This window comes from Cydia pomonella, chromosome 27, assembly GCF_033807575.1.
Source record: "Cydia pomonella isolate Wapato2018A chromosome 27, ilCydPomo1, whole genome shotgun sequence".
NCBI lineage: Eukaryota > Metazoa > Arthropoda > Insecta > Lepidoptera > Tortricidae > Cydia > Cydia pomonella.
This window is the reverse complement of record NC_084729.1, coordinates 5,215,618-5,229,878: the sequence shown is the minus strand read 5'-3', so window position 1 is coordinate 5,229,878 and position 14,261 is coordinate 5,215,618. Positions and strand designations below refer to the sequence as shown.

Sequence of the window (14,261 nt, the reverse complement as noted above, 5' to 3'; positions counted from 1 at the left end):
TGTGGAACTGTAAGCTGTATTGGCGCATTTTTGTGGGCTTTAACTAAGCTATATTCTGAATAAGACGCCACAAGTGTACCCTTAGACGCTTGCATTTTAAGAAAGACCATGTGAACTACTATTTTGCAGTCAGTTATTGAGTGATATCAATTAACAATGATATAATGTGCCTGGTTGCATATAGTGGAACTTTAGTAGTGTTAATCAGCTTATTCCATGCAATCCTATAATAACACTTATAAAGCCCCCATAATCGCTTTGGATGAATTCATATACTTCTGAATTACAGCAAACTGCTGGTTATTAGATCACATGTGGCTTGTGAACCCAATTGGATCTGAATACTTGTACCAGCGTGGGCTATTAATCTGCTAATGTAGTTAAATTAGATCTTATAGGCTACATTATTATCGCCTCATAGTTATTTATTAGTTACTCGCCACCAGCGTGGCGACATTGTGATCTGGAAACAGAAAAGGAAAACTGGCGGAATACGTCGAAAAATTAATACAGAATTTTTGAAATCCCTAAAACTCATACGGAGAGTTTAGTAGTTCATTGCTAACTGTGCCACTATTTGCGTACAATGCGGCCCACAATTATGCTTTACACAAATCTATAACTGATATGTTTGACACAAGATCTCGCCGTGTCAGCTCTTTGCTGACTTATGTACTACGAGTGGACACTTAGACAGCCCAGTACTAGTCAATGTACCTCGAGTGAACACTGAAATAACTTCTACCATTTTATCGTGGTTAATACGGTACACATTAGTGATCTGCCATTTTTTTAGATATCAATGTTATATATTATTCATTTATCCTAATTAAGTCAACGAAAACGACACCGGATTTGTGTAGGAAACCGGATGATTTTATGAGTAACAGCTTATCGTCAATTTATACGAATATTATGAATAAAAAAGTATTCTTTGTTCATAACACCGACTTATTTAATACTAAAATTTTCAAGTAAACAGTGATATTTTGGGGGCGCGTGTAAAATTTATCTACATTCATATAGTATTTGACAATAAAATTTCTTTCCCATTTGAAATTCACACACATGGGAATAAAATCAATGTTGTACTTAGGTACCAAAACTAACGTTTACACCTTCATTGCACCTTCTTTATAAACATCACGTCACGAAATAGTTCATGCTAACAATATAAGAAAATAATAAAGGAGTGGAGCAATAAATATTCACAATCGTCCCAATTATGCATTCTCAACTCCTTAGAAGCGTTAAATCAATCCTTTTAAGTACTTTGTGCTGAAAAAAGGGCAACAGGGACTCTATTAATGAGCCATTAAGTTGTAAATAGGTAACACGTGATCCACTAATCAGTCAATGTTCAGCTCTTAGGGTGACTGTTACCTTTAGTAATGCTGATATAATGCTGATATAGTGCAATATTTCCAATTATTCAGCTGACAGCTGATTAATTTGTGCCCAAAATAGAGTTATATCAGCACTTACAGCGCCTCTAACACTCTTATTCAGCTGGTTTATACAGCTAAGGGTTCTGTTCTGGACAATAATTCAGCTACTATACAGCAGGTCTGTGCTACTTGGGCTGCTTTAACTAAAATGCCACAAGATTATACAGGGTGTAACAAAAAAAGAGAGGATCCGTTTAAGGGCATATGATATATAATATAAAAAATATTTGGGGACAATCTTACACAGATCGACTAAGCCCCAAACTAAAAGCTTGTACTATGGGTACTAGGGTATATAGTATATAATAAAAAAAACTACTTTTTCCTGATCAAAACACGATACCGAAATATGCCCTTAAACTTTTGAACGCCAAAAACAAAGTCGTCGTTACTAGTCGTGCCCACAGCGCCAAGGACAACTATAGGTGTCATGGCGGACGCTGTCAAAGTAACCTTCACACTTTGGAGTAAGGTTTACATTAGCTCGCTTGCGCCCGGGAGCTTGGCGTTTGAGTGATGTTTGTGTTTGTGACATAAAGCGTTCAACGGGTAAAACGGATCCCCGGTATTTTTGTTACACCTGTAATGCGTTATGATGATGATGAAATGATAATGTGATTGTGATATTCACAGACCACATGCCGTAGAACACGCAGCTAGCCACGATGGCGCTACGTTCAAATGTCGACACTGCGAGAAACGTTTTCAGTAAGTATTCAACCTTTGTCACCTACTAGGTGGGCTATTTTATTTAACCTTTTGAACGCCACGCCTATCGTACGCGGTCCGTAATCGTGAACCTTGTCGGTACGCATGAAGGTTGATATTGGGCTGTAGCTGCGCGCGTCATATGACGTCTTTGGCGGTCAAAAGGAATTGTACTTAATATTTCATGTCATTTCTACTCATAACCCTCTTTCCTTTTTTTTCGTAAACACACAAACAGTCAATAGACGTACATAAAAGAGAACATAGTGAGAATGAAGAATCCTAATACGAGGAAGAGAAAGAACCTACAATACAAGCCTCATTGATCTTAAGCCTAGTTCGGATGACGTTAGTGATTTAGTCGAGTGGCGAGTATAACGTGTCTGAACACCTAAAATTTAGTCGAGTACATTAGTAGTAGTCAGTGATTTAGTCAAGTGGATCCATTACAATTTTTTTTTTGGTCAGCTGATCGATTTTAGTAACTAAAATACTCGTCACTCGTAACGTAGTCTGAACTATAAAAAAACTCTGTATCTTTAGGTTTAAATAGAAGTAAACAAACAATTTGTGCATTTTCCGGTAGTTATAACATTTCTTGGTTAACCAACCAAATACATAACCGTCTGGATCTGTCACTGAACGACCTGACTTTAACCTTCATTATTTGATCATGTAATGTTTTCATCTACCCTCAACTGGGTTAAGGAGCCATTTGAGGGTAGATTTTGTTCACTTTTATTTAAATACCTAAAAATACCTTTACTGTCGGACTTAGTCATTTAATCGTGCGTGCTGCATTGCTGAGTAGATACCATTTCGGCTTCACATATTTAGTTATGTTTTATATACTTTTTTCAATTTATTTGTTATTTATATTGATGTATTGTCTAAATGATCTATATTCTATTTTTTCTACTAGTCGACTGTAATGGTTGAATTAATATTTCCTATAATTGCGTACTTTTCATGTAACTCAATTACGATTTTCTTTTTCGATACGTACAGCCAACTATAAAAAAAATACCAATCACCTGTCGCCGCAGCCCCATAGAAAGCATTAAACGGGGGACGGGCATGCGGGGGACTTCACGCGTTTATGTATTTTGTACTACATTTTTGTCTACTAAGTTACTTACCAAATTTCATTATAAATGAATAAAATCAATAAAAATTATAGGAAATTATTACACAAATTGACTAAGACCCACAGTAAGCTCAATAGGGCTTGTGTTTAGAGTACTTAGACAACGATATATATAATATATAAATATTTATAAATACTTAAATGCATAGAAAACATTCATGACTCAGGAACAAATATCCATGCTCATCACACGAATAAATGCCCTTACCAGGATTTGAACCCGGGACCATCAGCTTCGTAGGCAGGGTCACTACCCACTAGGCCAAACTGGTCGTCACCCGGTCACCGGTCGGTCGGATTATTTATTTAGGTTTTATAGTAAAAAAAGTATGATTTTAGATGACTCGTAAAAAAAGTATTGTATACAGTAGTGATATAATCAAGATTTTCAATCTCGTACCTTACTTAGGCAACTCAGCAAGCGTCGTACTCGACTGAAAAGCTTGACGATTGTATAAAATACTATTGTGTAAGGATGTCTTACAATATTTATATTTAATAATCTCAAAACTCCGTAGCAAAAAGACGACCTGCGCGACACATATGCGGCTAGACCACCCAGTGGAGAACGCGGCCGGCGGCACTTGCGAGATCTGCGGGGAGACCTTCATCAGTCGCACGGGACTCAATTGTCACAAAACACGAGCGCATAATAAGGTAAAGTAAGATAAGAAGAATTTATTAGCACGAATAACCGGCCAAGAGCATGTCGGGCCACGCTCAGTGTAGGATTCCGTAGTTACTCTTCCGTCACAATAAGCTAAACTGGAGCTTAAAGTATAGTAAATTGTTAACCAAGGGATGACACGGTACCTTTCACCCGAGTTAAACAAATAGGCAAATTTGCATAATCAGTACCTAATTAAAGTAAGTCTTTTTACTATGAAGGGAAAACTTTTTGCGATAACTCAAAAACAGCTAAACTGATCATGTCCGCTATAGTTTTCATTTAATGTCTTTCTTAAGCTCTACTTCCACGATTTTTTTTCATATTTTTTGGACCTATGGTTCAAAAGTTAGAGGGGGGGGACACATTTTTTTTTCTTTCGGAGCGATTATCTCCGAATATATTCACTTTATCAAAAAATGTTTCTTGAAAACCCCTATTAGTTTTGAAAGACCTTTCCAACGAAACCCCACACTCTAGGGTTGAAGCGAAAAAAAAAATTCACCCCCACTTTACGTGTAGGGGAGGTACCCTAAAAAAAATTAAATTTTTAGATTTTATTGTACGACTTTGTCGGCTTTATTGATTTATATATCCATGCCAAATTTTAGCTTTCTAGCACTAACGACCACGGAGCAAAGCCTCGGACAGGCCAGGACAGGGGAAAACGTCAATTCACTACATCTTATAAAACAACTCCAAAACTAAAAACTACTGAACGGATTTTCATACGACTTTCATCTATCAATAGAGTAATTCTTGAGGAAGGCTTAAGTATATAACTTGTTAAGGTTTTGTGGAAATTGTTTGAAATATAACGATGTTGTCGGAAAAAAATCACGCTGGCTAGGAGCTTTAATCGAAAACGCTGCCTAATCCGTTTGAGCTATTACAACACAATGTATGGTGAGGTTGTTTCTCATTCATAGGTCTACAAAAAAGTCCGCGATCTTAAATGTCTATCTTTTAAGGATAACTTACTATATCCATTCTTAACTTATAGAAAAATGCATGCATACATTATTAACAATTATCAAAATAAATACGTTAGTTATATTAAGCATTTCATACAGATTACAATGGTCCCTTACACCATTCAATTTAAATGAATATTTCAGGAGTAATCGTAAATCAAAGTTTCATTTCGAGCCATATAATTGTACGAAATGTTAAAGACGCTATCCGCAGTTAGTTCAAATTTTTACCACCTTATGCGCTGGGATCGCTTTACTTACCCCCACCATGCACTTCGCATGGTCCCAATAAAGGAACAGATTTGTGCTAATAGGTGTTCACTCAGCGTGATGTCTCGAAGTGAGTTCTAGGACACAGTACGTGAAGCCTGGTAAGACTAAGGTATGCTTGTTTACGACCGTTTGTTTTACGACTGTTTGTTTTGTTGACGACCGGTCTTGCCTAGTGGGTAGTGACCCTGCCTATGAATAAAAAAAATCTAAAATCAAACTCATAATATCTTTATTTGCTCGAATATGCAAGGCAAGATCTTATGGCTAAGTTGTTCAACATGCATGCAGGCGTGCAAATTATTTACATTTCCATTATTATTTAATATGTCATTAGCAAATTCTAAACTAAAAATATAATATTAAAATTAAAATGTCAAACGATAATAAATTATGGGGAAAAGAAAAAAAAAGAAATAACCTAAATGACTAACAATTGCACTTTCACAATTGTCTAAATTTCTCATGTCAAATACTCCTTAACGGTATAAAAACATTTGTCTAGCAGCCATTTCGATAATTTAGTTTTAAATGAGGTATTATTTTCTAACTTTATGTGTTCCGGCAGATTATTGTAAAGGTATTGAAGCTGATGGTCCCGGGTTCAAATCCTGGTAAGGGCATTTGTTCGTGTGATGACCATGGATATTTGTTCCTGAGTCATGGGTGTTTTCTATGTATTTAAGTATTTATTAATATTTATATATTATATATATCGTTGTCTAATTACCCTCAACACAAGCCTTATTGAGCTTACTGTGGGACTTAGTCAATTTGTGTAATAATGTCCTATAATATTATTTATATTTATATTTTATTATAATCCATCTTATTGTTACAGCCATACAACCGTAAGCTCCACTGCCGCAAGTGCAGGATACAGTTTGACAGTTTGGAGGCCCTGCAGAGGCACAAGGTTGATAGGCCTGGTAATAAGTGCGACCCGCATGGCAGGTAAGACTTGGCACAAGATTTCTAATTTTAACGTAAATAGGGTTGTTTCCATCTACAAATCTTAGGGCAGAATAGTATCCTAATAAATTCTTTTGGATTATATGAACATGTTAAACTACTTTTAGGGGACCTGTAATGACCATATTTTTGTAAATATTGAATTTAAAATATCTTTTGGCACACGTCACGTGACCAAACTCGAAACGTCATTGAAGATTCTGATGACGTCACAACTCTCGGATTGACACTGTTGACAGTTAGGCGATAAACAACAAATGACAAATGTCAGTTGACAGTTCGTATCTTATACGTGTGTATGTAGTTATGTGTCAAACCGTAAACTGTAACGTCACACAATTTTCAAAGAGCGTTTTGGGCGCGAAAGCATCTGTCAAAATATATTTTGTTAATTTAACATATTTGAAGCCGTTTTTAGTATAAAAGTTGAATTTTAGGGCAACTTTTAGGTAATATAGAACGTAATACAAACGTTTCTAAAAATTGGAAACAACCTTATTATAACATTTAGATATGTAGGCACAATCGCACTAGGATAAAAGTCGAAATGTTTAGAACAGTCTTGAAATTTGGTATGTATATTAAAAGTCCGGGATCTCGAGAAACCACCGCCATCTTAAATAATGTATTCCATCCTTTAGAAATATATATTTTTCTCCAATGTGAACATTATCGAGCATAATGTTCACCTTATTGTAGCAAAAATAGTACGGGAAGTTGTTCGTTATGGTCAAACTCAAATTAAACAATTCAAACCATTATTGTCGTGTTTTAGCGGACGGGAAGTTATTACTGTATTGTTTTTTTTTTTAAACATTTATCCACTAAGAAAAACGCAAACAGCCAATGAATATAGCCGCGGGTCGCCTCTACACGACCCGGTCAGCATCATTTCAAGTTATAGGATAGAGTGAGATAGTAAGATAAACGACCTTACATATCTCGTTCTTCCAAGACCTTCGTGTATGATCGTGCGAATAATGCTTAATAAAATCAAAGACTATATAACTTATATATTTTTTTAAAGATCTCATGCATACATACTTATATTGCACAATTATATTGACTGAACGAATATTGAATTATAGCTTTTTAAAAACAATTAAAGAGATAAATTGTTTTTGACGTTTTTGATGTGAAGGTTGGGTTTGAGTGCTGGTTGATGCTTAAATTATGATTATTTTACGTTATTTCCTCGCATGTTTCGAGAAAAGCACTATATATGCCTCGGTAGGAACAGCAATTCGTGGATTCGTATACTTTGAAACTCATCCACGAATTGCCCTTTCCCGGCCTCTGCAATAATGTATTGTGCCACCGGTGTGGTAATTACTAATTACCAACCTGGCAGCAGGACAAACAATTCATGTTATTAGGCGGGTCCACACAGAGCGAGCATACGCGCGAGGCAATCTCCTCGCGCACAAACCGGCCAGTGTGTGGCAGCGACCAGATCATGTGACTTTTAATAGTTATTTGTTTTACAAGGGGGCAAAGTTGTAGTTTAACCCCTCGTGCTAATATTGATACCCGAGAAAGCGAAAGATTCCAAAATTGAACCACGAGCGTAGCAAGTGGTTCGAAAATGGGGTGTTCAGCATTGCGAGGGTTTCAAGGCACGAGGGTTAAACAAACTTTGCCACCGAGTGAAACATAAAAAATTTCACCACACCGACATAAGGAAAATACTAACTGTAAAATATCATGTTTTATATTTTAATAAATCAATTCATGATTTTGAATTGATTATTAAATATTTATCATTAAAAATCATCATTTAAAAGTCAATTCTACCAGCCAAAAAAAATTACTTTGCCTCACATGTGGATAAAATGCAACTTTCTCATCAGTTTCTGGAATACCATGAGAGTCTACCAGCTGGTGTGGTGAAATAGTTACGATACAAGTGCAGAAAATAGGAAATTCGCAACGAGTGGTGATAAATTAAAATACGACCGAAGGGAGTGTTTTAAATCGACACGAGTTACGAATTACCTATTCGCACATGTATGGGACGTTTTACAGTACATATGGCTCTTTAAAGTTTTGACATATGCACGGAAAGTGCTTATTCCCGCACGTGTGCGGGAAAGTAGCACTATATGTACTGTAAATGTAATTAAATATTGCGTTTCCGTTGGCAGTGTGTGCTGCGCGTGCGGCGAGTGGAGCCAGGATGCAGATGCACTAGTACTGCACCGGCATAGGAAGCACGGCACTGCGCTTTTCACCTGCGATGAGGTCAGTCTTTCATACCCCGGGGGTTTGGGTACGGGGATGTTTTACACTTGCCATTTAGCCCAAAGAGAATTAAGAAGACCAAGAGTGCTCACTCCATACAACGGTCTTGTTACCAAAAATTCTATTATTTTCGTAGTCTACATCTAGCGGCAAGTAGCGGAACTCTCAGTACTGCTACTCGACAATAGATGTCACGGCAAACAAAAAGTCTAATGCTCAACGATTTTCCGCTAATATTATAACTAGAGTTACCGGAACTCGATTTTCAACTCCTGCGCTTACTCTGGTTATAACATTATGTTATAAGTTTTTACGCCGATGGTCCTGGGTTCGAATTCCGGTAAGGGCATGTATTTGTGTGATGAGCACAGTTATTTATTTCTAATTCATGGATCTTTTCTATGTATTTGTATATTATATCGTTGTCTGAGTACCCACAACACGAGCCGTCTTGAGCTTACCATGGGACAGTCAATTTTTATAAGTATGTCCCTATAATAACCTATAATAATAAAAACCTATAATAACCTTAGCCGGCCGCCCAGAGTGGAGTCGTTAGAGCTATAAGCTCCAGGGGTGGAAGTGAAAAATTGCATAAGACGCGAGTTGGCACAGTGGCTGCTCGTAGCCACTGGGTAGGGCGCGGCGCACACCTCTCGACACCCCTGAGCCGACACACCGGTGTTGCCCTTGAGCCATCCTAGATGTCGCTTTTTGTGGGGGCCCATCTTGTGGGGGCGAGTCACCGTCTGCCGGAAATAAAATTGAATACCGTTTTATTAGGCAGGCGTCCAGTTTTTTATCCCATAGCCCAGTATTTAGTCCATCGCTTTCACCCAATAGCCCAGTCCATTTTAGATTCCATCAACTCTCAAATAGTCCTTACACCCTGGCGGGTGCTGCCTCTGCGTGCGTCCCATGACATGCGTCCCGTGTACCCCTTACATGTCATTAAATTGTCAAAAGGGCCTCTACGTGTTGGCTTCGCACGCCTTCCAAAGGTCCGGAGCACCATTGTTCCGTGATGGGAAAGACCTATAATAATAACCTATAATAATATAATAATTTTTGTTTACTGTTATATTTTATTTTTGCTATTAATTAAGTGGTCTTATTATTTCTATTTTAAGTTTATTATTCTTTATTTATTCCGATTCGTAGTTATTATTTTTATTGTTGTTATTGTGTTGTGACGATCTTTTTGTGAATGCATTTTATTTTGACATGTAAAATATAATGTACATTTCCAATAAGAAATAAATGAATCTAATCTAATCTATATTTATTTATCCCTCGGTGTGGTAGACCGTCGACTCCCGACCGATATCATTTAAATATCAAATTTGATTTATTGAAATAAAATCTATATTCCAATAACTCAAAAACGACATATGCCTCATATAGTTATTTTTAAGTGAGCTTTGCGATATTTATGTGTGTTGTTGCAGTGTAGTAAATCATTTCTATCAAAAATATCGTTATCCACGCACATGGACCGCGTGCACCGCGGCGTGCGGCCGGCGCGCCTCGCGCGGCCCGAGCGCGAGCGCAACGACCCCGGCAGCCGCGCCGGCCAGGTCTGCGAGACCTGCGGCAAGATATTCCAGGTCTGTGTGTTTCCTTTTTAGGGTTCCGTAGTCAACTAGGAACCCTTATAGTTTCGCCATGTCCGTCTGTCTGTCCGAGGCTTTGCTCCGTGGTCGTTAGTGCTAGAAAGCTGAAATTTAGCATGGATATATAAATCAGTAAAGCCGACAAAGTCTTACAATAAAATCTAAAAATTTAATTTTTTTTGGGTACCTTACACGTACAGTGGGGGTGAAATTTTTTTTTCGCTTCAACCCTAGAGTGTGTGGTATCGTTGGAAAGGTCTTTCAAAACTAATAGGGGTCTTCAACAAACATTTTTTGATAAAGTGAATATATTCGGAGATAATCGCTCTAAAGAAAAAAACCATATGTCCCCCCCCCCTCTTTAACTTTTGAACCATAGGTCCAAAATATGAAAAAAATCTTGGAAGTGGAGCTTAAGAAAGACATTAAATGAAAACTATAGCGGACATGATCAGTTTAGCTGTTTTTGAGTAATCGCAAAAAGTTTCCCCTTCATATTAAAAAGACTTACTTACTTTAATTAGGTACTGATTATGCAAATTTGCCTATTTGTTTAACTCGGGTGAAAGGTACCGTTTAATCCCTTGGTTAACAATTTACTATACCATAAGCTCCAGTTTAGCTTATTGTGACGGAAGAGTAACTACGGAACCCTACACTGAGCGTGGCCCGACATGCTCTTGGCCGGTTTTTTAAATATAATATATATATATATATATATATATGTACTAGTTGTAAATCTAGGGAAGAGCGGTGCCTCCCAACACAGCATTGTTTTGCTTACCGGGCGGCTCCATCCCCTGCATCACAAAAATGTATATTATTATGAAATAAAGAATTTTGCATTGTATTTGTATTCCTTGGCGGTGGTGGAAGCCATGCTATGTGAGAGGCGATGGGCTGTGGCCTCCTGCGAGGACGTGATGGCGGCAGGAAGGTCCGGCCTCGCAGCCAATGCGCTGCAAGCGCGTGGGGCAGCGGTGGTTGGCATACGACCGCCGATTATAGTCGTTAGTTTTGTAGCTGGCCCATAGCGGCTAATCCTTTGTCTATTGTTAACTAAAACAATATTGACTATTGACTTGTCAAAGAGCCCTTGAGGCCTATTTGCAGAATAAAGTTTTGAATTTTGAGCACATAGCACATTTGGAGCTTATACGTATAGTCTTTAGATTTGTAGCTGGTTTCGACGGGCTAATCCTTTGTCTTTTGTTAAGTGAAACCGCACGTGCCACTACCTGCATAAAAAATGGTCCGGTCACTTTGACCGGTTATGGAATTACAACTCCTATGGTAATTGAAATAAGATTCAAAAGAACAAATGGAAAAATAATTTGCGATTTCTTGTGTGGTCCCTCTACGGTTACTGGGTGCCAGCGAGTCGAACGCTACCGAACCAGTCTAAAATGTGTCCTCGATATAAGGAACAAAGGCGCCTTATCAGAGGGCGCACCTACACTGGTTTTTTGAGCGTTGGACTGACCCGCGCTCAGATAGCAATTAGAATTATACGACCCTTTTTTTGCAGTTAGTGGCACTTGCGGTTTTAGTTAACAACAGACAAAGGATTAGCCGCTCCGGGCCAGCTACAAAGCTAACGACTATAGCCCCACAAGGGTCCCTGCGCGGACGAGCCTGACGTATGATCGATGCGCCTAAGTTCGAGGGATGAGCTATTCCCCACGAATCGAGTCGGAGCCCGGGCTGTATCAGCCTATATGGGACTAAAGGTCTGTATTACTGTAAAGAGTGAAGCAATTGGAGGAAGCGTTATTGTACTTTAATTTCTTTTCTTTACTTCTGCAATATTTCAATTTATCATTCGCATTCAACGCATCACAGAGGGGAAAGAGCCTTTAAGTGCCTGACCCAAGTTTTATGCTATATAAAACATCTTCCTCCTTGCGTTTGTCCCGGCATTTTGCCACGGTTCATGGGAGCGTGGGGTCCGCTTGGCAACTGATCCCGAGAATTGGCGTCGGCACTAGTTTTTACGAAAGCGACTGCCGTCGGACCTTCCAACCCAGAGGGTAAACTAGGCCTTTATTGGGATTAGGACGGTTTCCTCACGATGTTTTCCTTCACAAAAAAGCGACTGGTAAATATCAAATGATATTTCGTACATAAGTTCCGAAAAACTCATTGGTACGAGCCGGGGTTTTAACCCGCGACCTTCAGATTACGCTATATAAACATGAACATATATTAAAGCCTTTATGTGAAAGAATCTTTGTATATTCTTTCAAAGAACCACACATAAAGATTATCATTTGCCGACCGTGCCTGACCCTGCTGAAGCAGCACGTAGCCCCTCACACAGGGGAGATATTTCTCATCTATAAAAAACATGATAACGTCTTCGTGGGAAGTAATAATTATGTTTCATTTACGACCATCTGTACACTATTTTTCATTTGTCACCAGTGTTTTACCTTGCCAAAACACCACCAAGTGCGTCATGTAGGGGAGAAGTTGTACATTCATCCAAAAACATATATTAATGAGCGTCTGGGAAGTAATCGCAGTATTCAAATGCGATTAACTATATAAATTTCATGATTTGTCGACAGTGCCTGGCCCTGCTGAAGCAGCACCAAGCGCGTCACACTGGGGAGAAAGCCTTTAAGTGCGAAATCTGCCCCAAGTCTTACGCCACAGCGGCAGAACTCCGGGTAAGCAGTGATAATATTCTATATTGACAATATATTATCGGCTCAATTACATGTAATACATACTATTAATATTATAAATGCTAAAGTTTGTACGTCTGTATATTTGGATTTTTGTTTCTCAATCTCGAGACAGCCAAGAAACTATACTTTTATTTTTATCGACCGAGCGAGGTGTCTCCGTTTTAGCTTGGGCAAAATGCTTTGTAATGTCTGCCCGGCGTTCTCCTCTACAGGGTTTAGTTTGCAATCGATTTTCGAAAGGCATTTTCAAAGAGGCAGCACCCCCATGCCTCGAAGTTATACAGCTCATAGAGGCACTACTTTATAAATGTAAATGCAAAAATATAATGTTTACGCTTTGTTACAGACCCACCACGTGCGTCACACTGGCGAAAAACCCTACAAGTGCGAAAGTTGCGCTAAATGTTACGGGACCGCGGCCGCTCTTAAGGTGATTTTTTTATGTTTATCTCAAAATTCTCTTTTTACGAGGTCTATTGATATAATCAAACAAAAAGGTTTCTCCAGTTTATCCTACAAATTTTGGGTGTCGTTATGTGTCGATCCATACAAAAAGTTTGTCTAAACTGTCAATTTTTTTCGAATATTTTTTGACTTTTTAAATCGGTAAGCCTCGTGTTTCTGAGTAGAAATAACCCAAAAGCTGATGGTTTTTCGAAAAAAGTAAATGGTACACTTTTTTCTGAAGATGGTCATACACTTTGTCGTCAACAGGACCTTTTGCCAATTGTGTATATGCACATAGTAAAGCGAGGAGAGGAGTTTAACTTTACTTAGCTATATTATTTGTAGGTACACGTAGAGGCGGTGCACATACGGCTACGAAAGTACAGATGCGACCAGTGCCCGAAAACCTTTCTCCGCGCCACTGGACTCTATGTGCATAAAGTCGTAAGTACTTATCAATATTGCTAATTTATTTACTTACTTAGAAGTTTTCTTGAATAAACTCCTATCCGCGGACTTTTTGTTTTTTATCGCAGATTTTTTTAAATATTCTTGTTACTGGTACGTACGTACGTAAATACGCTTTTAACTATTTTGTGACCTGCTAGTTTGAAGTGGCATTTTATTTTTATGTATGCACATATAATCATTATGCCTAATCCAATAATATACAAATAAAATTGCTTATAAGAGAACCTATATGCAGGTTCACACGGGTGAGAAACGCTTCGAGTGCGCGCTCTGCGGCGCCAAGTTCACGCAGGCGGGCTCGCTGGCCACGCATCGCAAGTACGTGCACCTCAAGCTCAAACCACCGCCAAGGAAACGGAATAAACAGACTAGTCAATAAAACTTACTATGAAATTCGAGTTTTATTTCAAAATATTTAAACAATAACATAGAATTCACACATATTTTTTGTACTTACCGACACTGTAAGTAAGTAAGTAAGTAAGTAAATATTCTTTATTGCACCAACAATTATACATTTTACATACATGTAAAACTACAAATGAATTTTAAAGGAAAATAGAACCAGGTAACAACAGGCGGTCTTATCGCTAAAAAGCGATCTCTTCCA

General features: G+C 38.3%; 1 protein-coding gene across 1 annotated transcript in view; it reads left to right on the top strand.

Moving 5' to 3' along the window:
• LOC133532415 (zinc finger protein ZFP2-like) overlaps positions 1-14,044 on the top strand; it is a 32,513-nt gene extending 18,469 nt beyond the window's left edge. Inside the window, exons 7-15 of the mRNA XM_061871070.1 lie at positions 2,082-2,156; positions 3,822-3,960; positions 6,056-6,168; positions 8,331-8,427; positions 9,876-10,034; positions 12,611-12,712; positions 13,080-13,163; positions 13,526-13,624; positions 13,887-14,044. Coding sequence (XP_061727054.1) covers positions 2,082-2,156; positions 3,822-3,960; positions 6,056-6,168; positions 8,331-8,427; positions 9,876-10,034; positions 12,611-12,712; positions 13,080-13,163; positions 13,526-13,624; positions 13,887-14,030 — 1,012 coding nt within the window. The 3' untranslated portion in view covers positions 14,031-14,044. The remainder of the gene's footprint in view (positions 1-2,081; positions 2,157-3,821; positions 3,961-6,055; positions 6,169-8,330; positions 8,428-9,875; positions 10,035-12,610; positions 12,713-13,079; positions 13,164-13,525; positions 13,625-13,886) is intronic.
• Positions 14,045-14,261: the final 217 nt, after the last annotated feature.